Raw genomic sequence first — 17,992 nt, forward strand, 5'->3', positions numbered from 1 at the left:
TATCTCAGAATTCACAGCACAAAGTCATAGCAATTCAAATGGGTTCGAAGTGATTTAAGTGTATAGCTTAGATCAGGCATGTAGCCGGGGGGGGGGGGGGGCTCGGGGGGCTTCATCCCCCCCCCCCCCCGAAATTCTCATGGTGGTTCGCGAAAAGGCCTTACTGGTGCATTATTTAAACTGTTATGTTTATTCATATCATGGTCTGATCACCATACTCAATATATTCCATATGCATGGGGGTATTGGGGTAATGATACAAAAGGTTTGCTAGGCTAGACCCTCTTTCACTCAGACTCAGCCCCCCCCCCCCGAAACTCAGCCCCCCCTGAAACCCCCCCTGAAAAAAATTCAGCCCCCCCCCCCCCCAAATGAAATCCTGGCTACGGGCCTGGCTTAGATACATCCTGGTGCTCTTTGTGCAAATATAGGCAGTCTGGTTAAAAGAACTCAAGAGAAGAGTCTGCTTTTGAGAACATCAGACAAACATTTTGATGTCTGGAAATAGTATATATTTTGAATGCATGTGTCTACACACACACAAGTATTTCTGACTCATTCTGTGGCAGATTCTCGGGTTTTGAAATATTGAAATCTTTGGCTCTCTGAAGTGCGTTTTCTATATTAAGCATAGTGGGAGGACAGCAGACCATGGAGTTCCTCCAAAATGTGGGTACAAATAGTTTCTTTATATAACAAAATTCCATGTACTTGCTAAAATAGCAGTCAGATGTGATGACATTCCACAGCAGGTCAACTCTCATCATATCCCACAGTAAGCCCTGGGGGAGGAAGCAGAGCTTGTTCTCATAAGTAAAGATAAGCACTTTCATTCTTAGGAATCTGGATCAGTTAAATTATTGCATTTACTCTGAACTGAGAGAAGACAATGTCCCTAGGGATGTTGGGGCCAGGCCTCCTATGTTAGCATCCATGCAGAGGCGGCCCTAGGTAATTTTCAACGGTAAGCAAACAGTATTTTGCTCCCCCCCCCCAAACCAATCACTGATATATATTTTCTGTTCGTCATGGAAGTTCTGTGTGCCATATTTGCTTCAATTGCCTCATTGGTGGAGTTCAGAATGCTCTTTGATTGTAGGTGAACTATTCATCTCAGTAACTACAACTCGCATATGTCAAGGTCTATTTCCCCCCTAGAGCGCCTCAAGAGCGCCCCTGGGCAAAATCAGCTATACTGCAAATGCTTACTTTGCGTAATGGGTTGAGCCACCCCTGCATCCGTGCCACTCTCACATGCCTGTTAAACACCATTTTACATAACAGAATATCCTAGAGGAGTATGTCCAGAGCATCCAAATTTCCAGATAATTATTTCAGGATTGCCAAATTTCCAGATAATTATTTCAGAATGGCCAGGAATAATATGGTTTATGGGAATATCAAAACGCTGACAAGGATCAATCAGGGAAATCAGTTTTGCTGTCTATCTAATCACAACTCGCAGCAACAGGGAAAAGAAGTAAAGAAGTAAAAAAAAAAAAAAAACACCAAGCAATACAATAAGAAAGCAAGTGTGGTCTAATAAGTTAATGATAAAGTACATGAAGTCTTAAAAGAATGTCTGAAGTAAGAAAATGTAATTTTTGATATACCTTTTCGGTATACTTTTTTCAAGGGATAGACTTTTAAAAATATACCATCAAGTATGATGACCAGATTGCTCTACTAAAGTGGTTCTCAACCTGTGGGTCCCCGGGTGTTTTGGCCTACAACTCCCAGAAATCCCAGCCAGTTTACCAGCTGTTAGGATTTCTGGGAGTTGAAGGTCAAAATACCTGGGGACCCACAGGTTGGAAACCACTGCTCTAGTATAATATCTGTTACGTAGGTTTACATGTACTTAGTTATGTAGCAAAGAGACAAAGACATTATTTTAATGCATTGTAAAGATGTGTAACAAGATACCTTCAAGGGTGTTCTGAAGCGCATCTGCTATACCAAAGGGCATTATTGACCACTTCACATGTGCCACCGGACTCACCATGGATCGTGATGATTCCGTCTGTGTCCATGTGGGCTTGGGGAAATCGTTGCACCACACCTCGCATTGCCCAACTTACTAGAAGTCCATCCTATGGGGGGAAGCATCTGCCACCTGGCTTCCCTCCATTGATCCAAGGCAACACAGGAAGCCTCCAGTGTTACCGCAGCAGCAGCATGCATCAGTTTGTCTTCCCTTACACCAGTGGTTCTCAACCTGGGGTCCCCAGATGTTTTTGGCCTACAACTCCCAGAAATCTCAGCCAATTTATCAGCTGTTAGGATTTCTGGGAGTTGTAGGCCAAAAACATCTGGGGACCCCAGGCTGAGAACCACTGCCTTACACGCATGCCTGCTGAAAGTTGCAGAGTGTTGTGGGATGGGAACCAATGAGCTCTGTGGTGAAAGAGAAGATGAATTGGTGCATGCCACTGATTACACCCCTGTCTGATGAGGTCGCTAAACTCCTCTGGCGCCTCAATATGAATCAGTCTTGTTTTATGTCAGTAACTTTGCTGATTCTCTACATAGTAATGTAACAGCAGGATGTTATGGAATTGCCCAGTTCTAATTTCAGCAGATGTAAGTCCACTTATAAAGATTTAAGTCCTCAACAGGATTTCTCCTGGGGCTCAACCATTTCCAGTTGTTAAATCAAAACATGGGATCTCTTTCATAGAAGTCACAAATCTGATAAAAGAGTAATGCACTATTAGAAGTATACATGGCACCCAAAGAGAGGCAAACTAACCAAAGTAAAGCAGAGCCCTCAAAAAATTGTTCCATGTTCAATAGTGAGCCCCACTCTGCTGTGAAGAAATCACAAACACACATATTTTGCAAGAAAGCAGGTCAAACACTTTTATTGGTTACAGCTGCACATCTGAGTCCAGGTCCAGGCATCAACTACCTGGTCTATGAGCCCCTTTTAGGAAATAAAAAATAGTTTATGTGGAATTCCACAAGAAGAGGTGCCCGGTGTGGTTCCCCTGCCCACTGGGGATGTGGCAAAGATAGATGCCCTGAAGACGGCCATAAGCTTATCTGCCCTCACTGGTAAAGGTCCCTAAGGGACTATCCTCCTTATAATGCAGACTATAAACACTTTCCTTTTGGATCTGGATCCCATGCCAATTATCCCTGCAAAGTTGTGAAAAGGGAATATAGCATCTCACGTGCAATTCAGTACAGAATGGATGCAACAATCTAGAACAGGCATCCTTAAATTGTGGCCCTCCAGCTGTTTGGGCCTTCAACTCCCAGAAGCCCTAGCCAGCTTGTTCAATGGTCACGAATTTGAGGAGTTGGAGTCCCAAACAGCTGGAGAGCCACAATTTGAAGATGCCTGTTCCAGAAGAATGGTTGAAAGCATAAACTCCGAATTCAACTGTGGCTGGTTCACTGGGTTGCTAACATATAAGATAGCACCTGACCAGAATGAAACCTTCATCCAGGCTACTGTGGTCCCACTCACCAACTAATGAACCCAAATTTGCCCATCAATAAGTCTTGTAGCATTTCTCTCAGAATGGAAGCTAGAGCTTCCAGTCACAGAACTACATGACACCCTCCCCCCCCCCCCCCCCACTGATCCCTCCTCTCTGCTTCATTTTTCCATTTATAGGAGGGACGGACAATGTGTAGTCTTTCAGATAGTGTTGTGCTGACACTGTCCTCATCTCTAGCCAGCAGAGACCATGATGGGGAATGATGCACATGGTGGTCCAATGAATCCTTGCGAACCCCTGATTTGTAGAAAGCTTGCAGGAGATGACAGCCATGTAGAAGAAGCACATCAAAATACTCCTTCTCCTAAATCGTTAGAGGTTTCCTTGAGTCTCTAAGTATTTAAAATGCTGCGGAGCCATCCTCCTGGGCCCTGGATTTTCTTGGATCCAACCCCTGAGGCAGGAATCATCCTTGGCTTGGATTTCTTTCTTTTTTGTGGTAAATCCATAGACCTTCCAAAAAGGCACGCCAGATAATAACGATTCACTATAGTGCGTGTGCAGTATTTCTGATAGACTGGCCTAAAGGGGCAGTGGAAGGAGAGGGGATAATAAAAAATAAATTGTACTTCAGTCAACAGAGTTATAGAGTATATTCAAATTGCAAACATCTCCCAGTTTTGAAAAGAAAACTTCAGATAGGTAAAACATTCAGTCAACTCAAAATACAATGAAATGTTCTCACACTGAAAAATGACTTGGCAGAGAAAGGCATTGTTTGTGTGTATAATGAATAGACTCTCTTTCTTCCCAAACCGGGTCCAAGATGGTAAAATGTTAATCATTTTCCAGGCTTTGAATAGTGGCTCATACTATTTTATTTCCTGACTTTTTAATGAATAGTTTTTGTTTTGAAGTCTATATTATTTTTAATTACTGAGGTGGACTGGCAGGCCTGTGTGTGTTAATGCAATGTTGATACATTAATTATATTTTAATTTAAAACTTCTGCATGTTTTAAATCTGAATTTGGTTTATTGTGTGTGATCTGCCTTGAGGTGGAAAGGCATTGTCACCACCAGTACTATTGTACTTTAGCTATAGGCAATCCCCAAATTACAGATAAAATAGGTTCTGTAGATTTGTTCTTAAATTGAATTCATCTAAGTCAGAATAGATACATTTGTTAAGTGCATTTGTTATACACACATACATACACACAAAATACTCCTTATTAGCATTAGCTTTGGATAGCACAGGAAAAGGTTAACATTCCTGTGGTGTTTGTTTAGCTATCTGTGCCTTCTGATCATAAGGTTTCACATCACTTTCTGTCTCTGTGATAATAGGACTTTGGAAATGTTCTCTTTTTGTGGAACCAAGGACTGGTGCGATAACTTCAGTCAGGCCCGTAGCCAGGATTTTGATTCGGGGGGTGCTGAGTTTGATTTGGGGGAGTGGGGGTGGCTGAGTATCTACCCTAGCAAACCTTTTGTATCATTATCCCAATACCCCCATGCATATGGGATATATTGAGTATGGTGATCAGATCATGATATGAACAAACATAACAGTTTAAATAATGTACCAGTAATGTACCTTCTTGTGAACCACCCTGAGAATTTTGGGAGGGGGGAGGGCTAAAGCCCCTCAAGCCCCCCCCCCCCCCAGCTACATGCCTGGCTTCAGTGGAGACACCTTTTCCCCATGATAATAACTCTTTCAGGAGTGAAATTTCAGGATTATAGATTATGTGGGTCTAAGAATATCTGCATTTCCCATTCTTTTATACTATTGTTTGCTTTGTTCTGAATAGGGACATCTGAAGTTTACAAACAGTCTGAAATTTAAGAGAACTAACATGGAGAGCACTAGGGACTCTTCGACACAACACTTATGTTATCACTATGATGTGTTATCACTATGATTCCACTTTAAGTGCCACATCCTGGAATTTGTGGTCTGGTCAGAGGAGTCCTCCAATTGAGGATTCTAAGGCCCCTTCCACACAGTTGTATAAAATCCACATTGAACTGGATTATATGGCAGTGTGGACTCTGATAATCCAGTTCAAAGCAAATATTGTGTATTATCTGCCTTGATATTCTGGGTTATATGCTGTGCGGAAGGGCCCTAAGTACTCTTGCCCATATACACAAAGCCCATGGAAACACTGGGTTTTCTTGAAAACTCTGAATATTCTTTGACTTTGAGGAGCAAAACTGAGTTAAGAGCACCCCCCCCCCCGATATTTACCAAAATTTCCCATGTGTCATGGAGATGGCCAATACCAGATTCAGGGTACATATGGGTTGGCTTTTGTATATGTAGATATAGCCTTTGTCTCACATTATTGCCCCCTCCCCTGTTCATAACAGAATGGCCTCACTGGCATGTAATATAAAGCAAAGGGCTACCCAAAAGAAAGGGGTTCAATGCAAAGATTTCACTTGATTTGTTTAGATAACATCCCCTCCCACCCCCACCTTTTCATTTATTTGTTTTCCATCTTAGTAGGAGGCAGATTCTACTCACCAAGCATTCATGTTCTTTGTGCTCGCAACAATTTTCTTAACACACAGTGCATCATCTACAATATCGTCATCCAGGAAGTCTGCAGAGAAGTTAATAGAGACCAGTTAAAAATGGCAAGGATGGGTGAAATCAGAACAAGGAAAGGGATGTCATTGAAAAAGTGCAAAGTGACTTTCAATTACCATGGGGAGAGTATATTCAGATCTCCCATATCTGAGATTAGGGACATATGATTGAATGGCTTCTGATTTACTAGTAACCCATGATATCTAACGACATGTGAGTGTGGAGAAGAGCAAACCACAGACCACTTATTACTATGTAGCCTGAGCCCTGCCACATGCACAACGGAGGACCTTCTCACAGCAACACCAGAGGCACTCCAAGTGGCCAGCTTCTGGTCAAAGGAAATCTAGTATAATGCCAAGCTTTTAACTTTGTTTGTGTTTTAAATATATTATAACGGTACCCTCAATTTGCTTCTGACATGATAAATAAATAGATCTAACGTCATACAAATAAGTTGTTTTTCTTTTGAACTTCCAAAGGCAAAGGCAGAGAGGAAAGGTACTCACTATCACAGGATGTGTTGCATTTGTTCGGAGACTTATGCCTCCCATTATTGCACCATTCAAGGCCACTCAGCTGAAATATCCCATAGCGTGGAGTGCCTCTTGTGTTCTCGTAGTAGAAAGTGTCAAGTTTGCTGGAGTAATCAGCGGCACAGACAACTAATAAAGAAGCAAAGAGTGACATCTAGTAAAGAAGCAGAGAGACAAGCAAGAGTTTGACTTTCTAAAAATCAGTTCTAAAACATTGAAAAGGGGAAGAATATTTTAAAGATGTACCCTAGAACCACATAGTTGCAAGATCCCATAAGGGCCATCCAGTAGTAGTAGTAGTAGTAGTAGTAGTAGTAATTTTATTGGTTAGCCCTTAGGCCATATCACAATATCAAACAAAACAACAACTTAACAAGACTTGATCACACTCCATGTAGTAAGTTAAAACAAGACACTTATAACAATACAGTAAACAAATATTATAGGATATGATAAAACTGAGTATATACATCACATTTCCTTATCACCCCTACAATTTACCCCATTCAGCCCTACATATGTGGTTCTCAGACGTATTGTTTTGCTTAAATACAGAGCTGTTTTATATGTTATTTTAGGTCTTGGCCACACATAAAATATGTTGCTCTGATGTGAGATTCCCAATACATTGTCCGTTTGATATATGGACCAAGGTAGGCATCTCTCATGTTCTGATACAATTTACAATCAAATAATATGTGTGCTATATCCTCAATTTCAGGTGCCCCGCAGATACAACCTCGTTCATTATAAACCATCCAATATTAATTTTTTTGAAAATGTACTCATCATTTTTTTAAAAAAATGTCAACATCAATATTAGTTTAGATTTTTGCAAAATTCACACTCCTGGACAACACTCTTAGATCGAGAATCTCATCCAATGTTACAAAAATACCACACAGTATATCTAAACAGCTAAGAACTCTCCAAATATTCTTGGTATTTCTAAGACTTGGGAATGTCTAATTTCTCACTGATTCCCTTGAAGCTTGCTAGTTTGATAGATATGTCATACTTCTTAAAAATCCATGCTATTTGACAATATTTACCAACATCAGTAAAATATTTTAAATTAAAAAATATACTGAATGTCACTAAAATAAACAGAGCAGCTAACACATCTGACTTGATCAGACTCATAACTAAACAAAGAAGGAAGTTTTGCCCTTCAAAGATGGTACTTACATTGTTCTGAGAAGATTTGATTAAAAGGATCCATCCCTAGAAGCTTCAGTGTGTAATACATGTCACAAGCATCATATATTTTGGACTTATTTGTTACAATGAGCAGGTAGAAAAAGGCGAGACTGGCAAGGTTCATTCCTGTAGGTCTCTGGGAAGTGTTTCCCACGAAGTGCCAAGGTTTCTGTGTTACTGGGCTATAGAAAGTTGCCCAGTGACCATTCCCTCCAACAAATTATATGTTCATGTCACCAGTAAGATCTGAAGGGATGAGAAATAATGACAAGCAAATAGTTGGCATGTCTCCAGGAAGCTCTACATGGCTGCAGGAAGTGGTGATATTGAATATACAGTGCATCTGTGGATGTGCTGAGCATTAATCCTTCCTGCCAAAGGTATAGATAGCCATGATGAGTTTAGAGCAGTGGTTCCCAACCTTTTTTTTTTTTGACCAGGGACCACTTTGACCAGGGACCACTCTCCAACATTTGTGCCAAAGGGTTTATGAATCAGTTTTTGGTCAACTTTAGATTCACTGGGTTGTTGTAGGTTTTTTTGGGCTATATGGCCATGTTCTAAAGGCATTTTCTCCTGACGTTTCACCTGCATCTATGGCAAGCATCTTCAGAGGTAGTGAGGTCTGTTGCTTGCCATAGATGCAGGTGAAACATCAGGAGAAAATGCCTTTAGAACATGGCCATATAGCCCGAAAAAACCTACAACAACCCAGTGATTCCAGCAATGAAAGCCTTCAACAATACAACTTTAGATTCAGTTTGGTTATTTGGGGGTGCTGGTTCAGAAAATTGTATTGGATAGACCACATCAGCTCTAGTTTCTGATACAGAACATACTGTAGGCCATCAAGTAGCCACCATCTGCTCTCCCATAGAAAACCATAGAAAGCCTTGGCACTATAAGAGGATTTTGCGAGACCAGTTGCTCTAGTTGCAATGGTGTAGTAATGGACCATATTTTAGTTCTTGAGGACCACTGGTGGTCCATGGACCACAGGCTGAGAACTACTGGTTTAGAGGCACTGCCCCTTCAGTATCTCTGTTTCCTCATGAACTTTCCTTCATCGTCTAATGCCTACCTTTATCCTTGAGTACAAGCCCACAGCACATCTATTTAGTGGCCAGTAAGAGAATTCAAAGCATCAGAGGTCTTCGATGTCCTGAGAGTAAAAAAAAAAAAAAAACCCTTTGGGATTTTCAGAAGACATTTTGGAGGTTCTAATGGAAACCTTCCTTCTGTATTGAGCTATAGGATGTATTCAGATCCTCTTCTATGGCTTTCTGTTTTCCAGGGAGCATTAAGCATCTGTATTGTGTGAGATGAGCAGTTGAATAGACTTGGGGTCATTCTGTGAGAGAGGTGTTCCTTTACAGGCGTCTTGGTTTCCCAAGATGAATTTCCAAATAGATATCAGGGAAGATCAGGTGTCACAAGAGCATTAATTTTGGGGCATTTGTGCATTCTTTCTTCCTCTAGACACTGATTCCAACTTCCCCCTTCTTCTTAAATATAAGGAGACAGTACTTTAATACTTCCTTTAAAAAATCTGTTTTCCTTGTATCTGACAAAGTATGTAAGTGGGATAAAGTACAGATTGTTCTCATTAAAACTTTTAAAAAAACAAGGACAAAGAATTAATCTTTTATTTGGACATTCAAACTGCTTCAAAGGGAGCATTTAATCTTTATCTAAATGTGATTTTTGTTCCAGGGAAAATAGACTTCAGAGAGACAAAACAATTTCTTCAGGGAGGCCAAATTCAGGTGTATCATCTGAAGTAATCTCAGTATAGTTAAGTGAAGTTCCATTTCGTGGAGGTGGGAAAAATAATTACATATTCTGAGTATGTGGATTTTGGCATCACCGTGTATTTGTTAAACAATCATCTGATATAAACATTAGCAAAAATATTATCTTGCCTTTAGATCAGTGGTTCTCAACCAAGGAATGAGGGTGGACCAAGATGAACTAAGACCGTACCTCTCACCACCCTACTCAAGGGATGGTTCCTTTTTGGAAAAGAGTTAATTCTACCAGTGTGCCCTAACTTTTCAAATACCCGGGCAAGAAAATTGTGACTGTTCAGGTGTGGTTGGCCTTCTGAGGTAGTGCTGGTTCTTCCAATCAGAATGCTCCCCATGTTATCCACAAGTCATACCAAGATCTGGGTTGTTGAAGGTTTTTTCAGGCTATATGGCCATGTTCTAGAGGCATTTTCTCCTGACATTTCGCCTGCATCTGTGGCAAGCATCCTCAGAGGTAGTGAGGTCTGTTGGAACTAGGAAAATGGGTTTATATATCTCTGGAATGACCAGGGTGGGGCAAAGAACTCTTGTTTGTAGGAGCTAGGTGTGCTAGCTAGAGTTCTTTGTCCCACCCGCCCATACCAAAATCCACAATTTTGCCCCTCAAATGTGCCTTCAACTTATACATGATGTCAACATATTCATTACATAGAGTACTTGAAAGTTAATTTGGTTGAAGTAACAAGTCTTTCTGATGAGGATTCATTTGTTACATATGCAACTTCTATATGTTTCACAGTATAGTGAAATTATACTTCCACAGATGGAGCTGTGCTACATCTTTCCTCTCAGTCTCAACTCACCATTCAACCGCTACAGCTTATGCCTTTGTCCAAACCATTCAGTAGTTGTTGGAGAGCATCAGAATTTGTAGAAACACCTGGCTATTCTCTTGTAGCCAAGCACAAACTGAGGATATTGTCCAGTGCAATTTGCTACTCTGGAGAGGCTCAGTGAAGGATGTCATTCTGTGTCTATCTATGGGGATATAGGTGGATGTATCTGAAATATGTTCACTCAGCATCAGTAACAGATTGAGAGGAATGAGTGGTACAGAGACTATGAAAAGCACCATCAAAGGGGGAGACACCAACACTGGTGTTTGGGAGAGTGGAGGGCAATGTGGCAGGGAAAGCAACTGTGTGGTGCTGAACAAAGAGAAATGAGAAAAGAAGGAAAGTCATATGATGCCAAATGGATGTAAAACAAACATTGATGTAAAACAAACAGCAACCTTGTGAAGTAGATCAGGTTGAGATATAATTAATTCCCCATTGAATCTTATGACTCAGAGGGTACTTTATTCTTGATCTCCGAAATGCCAGTCTAACATGCTTACCGTAGGAAGCAATATCTTTGGAAGAGTGACAAACATGTATATGGCACCATGATAAGCAAATATAGCAGACTAAAGTGAGTGACCACATATGCAGACTGAGCTGAACATGATTTTACCTTGGCGATTTGGTATATATGTATTTTATCTATATGTATTTTAATATATTGTTAAATGATGTTTTGTTGTATGATGTTTTGTTGTATGATGTTTTAACTTGTATTAGTAGCATTGAATCCTTGCTGTAAGCTGGTCTGAGTTCCTCTATGGAGGTGAGAAGATTGGGATATAAAAGTTTTAAATAAATTTTAAAAAATAGCAAAAAGGAAATACCAGTTTCAAAAGAAAAGCAAAGAGACCCAACTTCATTATTGTACCCTTGGTCTGCTTTAATGCTATGTTCCTGAACAGATGTAAAATACATGATGTAAAATACAAGAAAAGCTGAACAACAAGAATTGGGCATCATTTATCAACCTGTAAATGTAATGGATGTGGCCATTTAGACTTGGTTAATGAGAGGAACCATTCCTCCCTTTGGAAGAAATAAGTGCACTGCGCAAAAATGTAGCCGATTCGGTTTCTGTCACAGTACTTCTTAAAGTGTGGCCTAAAGGGGAAAGGGAAGCAAACAGGTGAGTCAGGCCCATTGAGATTCGTAAAGTGCCAAGGGTCTTATTGTGTGACTTTTTTAAAGTGACTTTCAATAAAACTTTGTATACATCCACATTTCTAGTCATTTCCAGTTCTATTGTTTTCCACTTTTGCAGATGTGATTATTCACAAATTTGGTTAAAATGTTCTCTTTAGGAATCGCTAGGTCTTCGGGGTGACTCTGTTCTTAACCTCAGGAATATGGAAAGCTGATGGTTTCCCATTCTATTCTTGCAATTAGTTACTCTATCATTAGACAGACAGCCCCTTCAAGTAGCAGATCATGGGTGTCACTAAAGGGCTGCAGTTCCCCTAATCTAATATATTACAACAGATATACCTTAGTTGGAGATAACAAAGTAGATGCATCCCTGGGCATTACTTCTTTAACAGAAAACTTAGTATTGGGGGAGAAAATAAAATGGAAAAAATAAGGATAGGTTTCATGGTTTTCAACATTTCATCCTAAACTGATAACATACACAGATGAAATGACAACCGCATCAGTATGTTAGTTGCATAAACAGACAAAATGTTTGGAAATGTTTAGAGATCAATCCAAGGCTTCTTCTAAAATGCATCCAGGGATTTCACCAGCCTCCATTTTTCTTATGATTTCCCTTCTGATAGAGAAATTTAGTAATCTGCATTTGCTTCACATGCAAAGAGTAGCTAGTGAGGCATACTTCCTGCTCTCTCTTTTTCATTTTGTTTTATTATTCATCAATGCTCAATGGGGGATCCTAGCATCATGTGGAGATCCATCATAGGATCATAGAATCATAAAATCAGAGAGTTAGAAGAGACCTAGTGGGCCATCCAGTCCAACCCCCTGCCAAGAAGCAGGACAATTGCGTAAGTAAGGGCCCAGCCACACAGTACTTTTATCTCAGCAGCTCCTGGCTCAAAATGGTGGGTGGCCAAATGACATCCCCTGAAAACATGGGAGGAATCCCTATAAAGGACTAAAAAGACTAAAGATTTTCAGTTGCAGGAATTTCTCGGTTCTGGCCAAAAAAATGCAGATATTCAAATCTCTGTATGTCCCTACACTTGGAAAATACGGGATTTTTATGTTTGTTTGTTCCTGCATTATACATGTTGGTTCTTGATTGGTTGCATGCTGAAAACATGGCAACAGTTGACTACAGGGTGAAAACTTTATTCGGTCAAGAGAAATTTCATCGTCCACATGTTTAATGAAGTTTGAGGCACACAAACAAAGGTTTTGCCTTGTAATCAACTTTCCCCATGTAATTATGATAAAAGCAATGAGAAACAGACATGTATAACCCAAGAACATTATCCCGTTGTTCCCAGGTACAAGTACACGACCAAACCTCTCTGGACAAATTGCCATGCTGCCTTGGGATGATAATAATAATGACTAAGTTCTGTTTCTGGCTTGAAAGTGTCAGTTCCTTTTAAATAGTGTTGTCCTGACTTTGAAAGTTGTGGTCCTACTCAACAAACTTTGTTTGTGTGCCACAAATGTAATTAAATGTGTGGAGGATGAAGTTTCTCATGGCTGGACAAAGTTTTCATCCTCTAGTCAACTTTTGCTATCTTTCCAGGATAAAAGCAATGAGGAACAGATATGTATGACCTAGAAACAAAAATTGTACGAACAATGTGCATATTTGCATGTGCAAACAAAGGTGTTTTGTTTTTTTTAAGCCAAAATTTCTGGTGGATGTCTTGCAGCAGCCATTTTCTGTGCTTCAAAATCCTGTAACAAAGCAGCAGGTCTGGATGTCGCAGGCAGAAATCCCAGGACCAACAGGTCTGTGTGTGGACGAGCTCTCAGGTCCCAGGTGTTTTTGCCCCTTGTGGAAAACCCGCAATTTGGTGCTGTCTGGAAGCTCCCTAGAGCACCATTCCTTTATTTATTTTTATTTATTTCGAACATTATTACCCCGCCCTTCTCAACCTCTGGGGGGACTCAGGGCGACTTACAATTGGCAATAATTTAATGCTGAATCATAAAATACAGAATAACAAATATAACAATTAAACATGAACATTAATAAATAAAGATTAAAACAGCATACTTACACTCTGATTAGCTATTGCCTGTCTTGTAGCTATTTAGCTAGCCATCTACTAAAGATTACTCCACTTAACTTATCCAAATCCTCTTCCATGCCATAGTCAAACATTACCCATTGTCCTTTAACCTGATTGCCTGAAGGCCTCGTCCCACAGCCACGTTTTAATCTTTTTTCTAAAGGTGAGGAGGGATGACGATGACCTAATTTCCCTGGGGAGCAAATTCCACAGGCGAGGGGCCACCACTGAGAAGACCCTGTCCCTCGTCCCCGCCAAGCGTGTTTGAGACAAAGGCGGGGCCGAGAGCAGTACAGGCTTTGTTGTGTTCTCTACTGCAAAGTGACACTGAAATTCTGTGCTTCTCAAGGTCTCTTTCAATATACTCTCAATACTAAATCTGCAAAAAGAAACTTCTGTCTAAACATAAGACGAGGAGGAAAGAGAGGGTGGGGCAGGCATAAAACAATTATATAAAAAAGAGTTTCTCTGTTAGAGGTTTTGTTCTATGATGTGTGCCTTTTCATATATTTATTGATGTTGATGTATGCCTTCATGTTGTTTTGAACATATGGTGAACTAAGATGACCTTATCACAAGAGGTTTTGCGGCTGAGAGTGTGTGACTCACCTAGTGGGTTGCCTTGAGTAAATCATATATTTATAGCCCTACCATATATTTTTTTCTTCAATGGAAATACTCACCAAGATTCCAGTTTGTTTCTAATCACTCTTTTCAGACATGCAACATCATCTCTGATGTCATCATCTAGAAACACTGTGGAAGATATGGATGGAGACAAATTAAGTGAGAAGGAAGTAAGCTCCACCTTTACAGATACAAGAATGGTGTGTCTCATGCCAAAGTCCATGTGGACCTGGAATATAAGCCTTGCTATTTTGTGAAAAGAAAACCATGCTTGGCTTTGACTAACTCCTGTTGCTTTTCCCAACTTGAATAGACCCACATGAAAAAGGAGTCATGAAGTTGCACTTACTATTGCAGGCAGTTTTACATCTGTTTATTGTTATATTCCTCCCATTTTTGCACGACTGGGTGCTTTTCAGCCGGAATATTCCATAGTGAGGAATGCCATCTGCAACCTCATAATACTCAGTATTCATTTTACTTGGGAACCAGGCCAAACACACATCTGCCGGGAAAGCGTAATGCAAAAATTAGAAATTTTGAGAGCTTTGAGCCAGAACAGCAATTTGAAGGTAATGGAAACTCAGCCCTAGATTCATGGAGGACATTTTGAAAATAATGAAATCAGCTGTTCTTGGTGTTCTTGGTGTTCCGGTTTTGTGGATCCTTAGAGTTGTAGGATCATAGAATTGGAAAGGGTCTAATCCCGTGATCAATGCAGGATCTCCACCTTAACCAGGGATATCACTCGTTTACATCAGTCTTATGGTTGCTTTCAAAGGACCGTGGAATCCATGGATGGAGAATCTGTGGATATAGAGGACCAACTATAATTGTTTACATAGTGGTTGGTGCTCTTTAGCTTTTACTCAATTTGGTGTCTCCTGAATGATAACTTCCATCTTTTGATTATCCATCATGTGGGCTGGGGATAATAGGAATTGCAGCCTAATATCACTTGTGGCTCTGAGGTTGGAGAAAGGGTAAAGGACATTTTAAAGTCAGAGCTCATAACCACAAGCCTTATATCTAAATCCAAACCCCAGTCTCTTGACCACACAAAAGAAAAACTGCAGCCATCCAAATGCTACTGTATCCCAACTCCCATCAGCTCTAGTAATGATGTCTAATGATGGGGAATACAGGAGTTGTAGTCCAACAATTGGAAGACCACATGTTATTCATTTATACTCTTATATATGCTGATTAATATGTCTAGCAAACGTGTAAATAAATATGAGAAAGATCTGTCAAAAGAATTAATATGCAAACTCCATCTTAAAAGTATTTTAAAAACAGTTTTGACTCTGAAAGAAGCTCATTAGACCTCTGATAATATAAAACTAGAAGGTATATCTGTCAATATCTGCCTCACCATCAAACTGCTTTGTACAACATAATCATTTAGCAGTTTTGTGCATTGAAAATGGTTTAGCTAAGCAAGTTGATATTACTGGTTATTGAAAAAATTGCTAGAAAATATACTTTTGAATTATATTTTGATATTATTGATAGTTATTATGTAAATCCATATAATTTTAATAACTATTGATATTACTTTTGTGTCATCATTTAAATTATTTTATCCTTTTGCAGTTAGTGGGACTGGGACATAGGGACTGAAGTTCCTGACCTGGGGGCCCACTTTGGGATTTAAGGTCATGCCTACATCCCTACATCGTCCTCATTTTTCATTTCTGTCATTGGGTTAAACCCTTGTGCTGGCAGGACAGGCTGGAGGTTCGAATCCAGGGAGAGCATGGATGAGTTCCCTCTGTCAGCTCCAGCTCCCCATGTGGGGACATGAGAAAAGCCTCCCACAAGAATGGTAAAACATCAAAAAAACATCCGGACATTCCTGGGCAACGTCCTTGCAGACAGCCAATTCTCACACACCAGAAGTGACTTGCAGTTTCTCAAGTTGCTCCAGACTCGTTGCCATTATCTGCTCTAGAACTGTTATGTAAGACAAAATATTCGTATAACTACGGAAAATAATATACATAATTCCATATTCTGAAATGGGCCATGTAACATGAAAAAATTCCTTCATACCACTAAAGTTACCATAAAAAACATTTCCCAAGCAATCATTTGTATACCGAGAGGAATAAAACATATATAAACTGAACACTCTGTTCTAAAAAGAGATGTGAAAGGGAGGAAACTGCAAACTGATTGTTAATTCAGTTAATCTTAAGAGTGGAAGGAAAGATGTACTATCACAAGCAAAACTCACAGTGACTTAGAGGAATGTTTCTATACTTATCGAGCCCAAGACTTCTCAAGTAGTAAAACAATTCACATAGCTGAAATGTTCTGGCTTCATTTGCTACAATCAGCAAGCAGAATACGGAACAGCAAAGCAACTTCATTGCCACAGTTCTTTGGAGAGTGGTGTGCCCAAAGACCCAGGGTTTTTATAGTTCGTGGTTTGAGGCTTTTCAGTGTGTACAAAAAGTATTCTTGGGCTACCAGAAAGGATGCCGAGATAGATGAATTCATCTAGTGGCTGGATGGTGCTTTCCCATATCCTTTGTTGCAGGAACAACTTTTTAAAAATATCCACATCCTCCCACATCAATCCTACCGTTTATCTGTATTAGGAACACCTGGGCATGCACATGTCTGTGAAACCTAACTGAAATATTCTACTCGTGTGACTCATTTCTATAAGCCATAGACCACTTTATTTATGAACAATTACTGCAGAATATAGTAACAATGATGACTGAACCTCACCTGGTTGAGCACAGCATTGCCCCTGTGGCACCTGGCACTTTTCTGGAGCAAAACAATACTCTAAAATGTAATGTGACATTTAAAAGACTGTAAGAAGCGTCTCTAAGGGTCATATTCCAGTGGCAGGAACTCTACATTTTGTCAGGTTTTGACACAATTTTCTAATCTCTTAACCTAATCAGTTTGCTTTCTGTAAAGGGAATGCTCTGTGCCTCATCATGCCCACCATGGCAGAAGTTCTGTATGTTTACTATTTTGATGATGGCAGCCATAACATTTTATCAACAATCTATGTGTTTTATAGAAAATGATATTTTCTTATGGAGAATGTGTGTGGGATGAGGATTGGGCAAAATCTATGAAGTTTATCAATAGCAAGGTATGGTACCCTGTAAAAATGAAAGGCAAGTATACACAGATATCTTTTAGCATGAAAACCCTCTAGTTTGCTCTTCCTTTAATTTCTGTAATTCTGACAATGTTTCCATGTTAGCATTTATCCTGGAATGGTTTTAAGACAGCAGTACAACCCCCATGTGTGCAGTAGCACTACCTACACTTTCCCTTACCTGCATAAGTCCAAATTTTCTAGTTCTTCCATGCAATTTTATGGTATGCATGTTACTATAGAAGCCCCCTGGAAAGCCTAGCAAATTTCTAGGGATTTTTTTTCATGTCAGGAGTGACTTGAGAAAGTGCAAGTCGCTTCTGGTGTGAGAGAATTGGCTGTCTGCAAGAACGTTGCCCAGGGGGCGCTCGGTGTTTTGATGTTTTACCATCCTTGTGGGAGGCTTCTCTCATGCCCCCGCGTGTGGAGCTGGAGCTGACAGAGGGAGCTCATCTGCGCTCTCATCGGATTTGAACCTCTGACCTGTTGGTCTTCAGTCCTGCCGATACAAAGGTTTAACCCATTGCGCCACCGGGGGCTCCATTTTTCAAGGGATGATACCATGTTTACTTGAGTCTGTTGCT

General features: G+C 40.1%; 2 protein-coding genes across 2 annotated transcripts; both read right to left on the reverse strand.

Annotated features, from left to right (window-relative positions):
- Positions 1-3,841: 3,841 nt before the first annotated feature.
- LOC137096423 (lysozyme C, milk isozyme-like) lies at positions 3,842-7,910 on the reverse strand. Its single transcript, XM_067465567.1, has 4 exons — positions 7,775-7,910; positions 6,560-6,715; positions 5,985-6,063; positions 3,842-4,031 (listed from the first exon to the last, which is right to left on the reverse strand). Exons 1-4 carry the CDS (start codon positions 7,908-7,910, stop codon positions 3,842-3,844), a joined length of 561 nt encoding a protein of 186 aa, XP_067321668.1.
- A 3,403-nt stretch (positions 7,911-11,313) lies between these two features.
- LOC132766519 (lysozyme C, milk isozyme-like) lies at positions 11,314-16,653 on the reverse strand. The gene is made up of 4 exons (XM_060760867.2): positions 16,518-16,653; positions 14,628-14,783; positions 14,335-14,407; positions 11,314-11,540 (listed from the first exon to the last, which is right to left on the reverse strand). The coding sequence occupies exons 1-4, from the start codon at positions 16,651-16,653 to the stop codon at positions 11,396-11,398; spliced, it is 510 nt and encodes a 169-aa protein (XP_060616850.2). The 3' UTR covers positions 11,314-11,395.
- Between the last annotated feature and the right edge of the window lie 1,339 nt (positions 16,654-17,992).

The sequence above is a fragment of the Anolis sagrei genome, chromosome 2 (assembly GCF_037176765.1).
Source record: "Anolis sagrei isolate rAnoSag1 chromosome 2, rAnoSag1.mat, whole genome shotgun sequence".
Lineage (NCBI taxonomy): Eukaryota > Metazoa > Chordata > Lepidosauria > Squamata > Dactyloidae > Anolis > Anolis sagrei.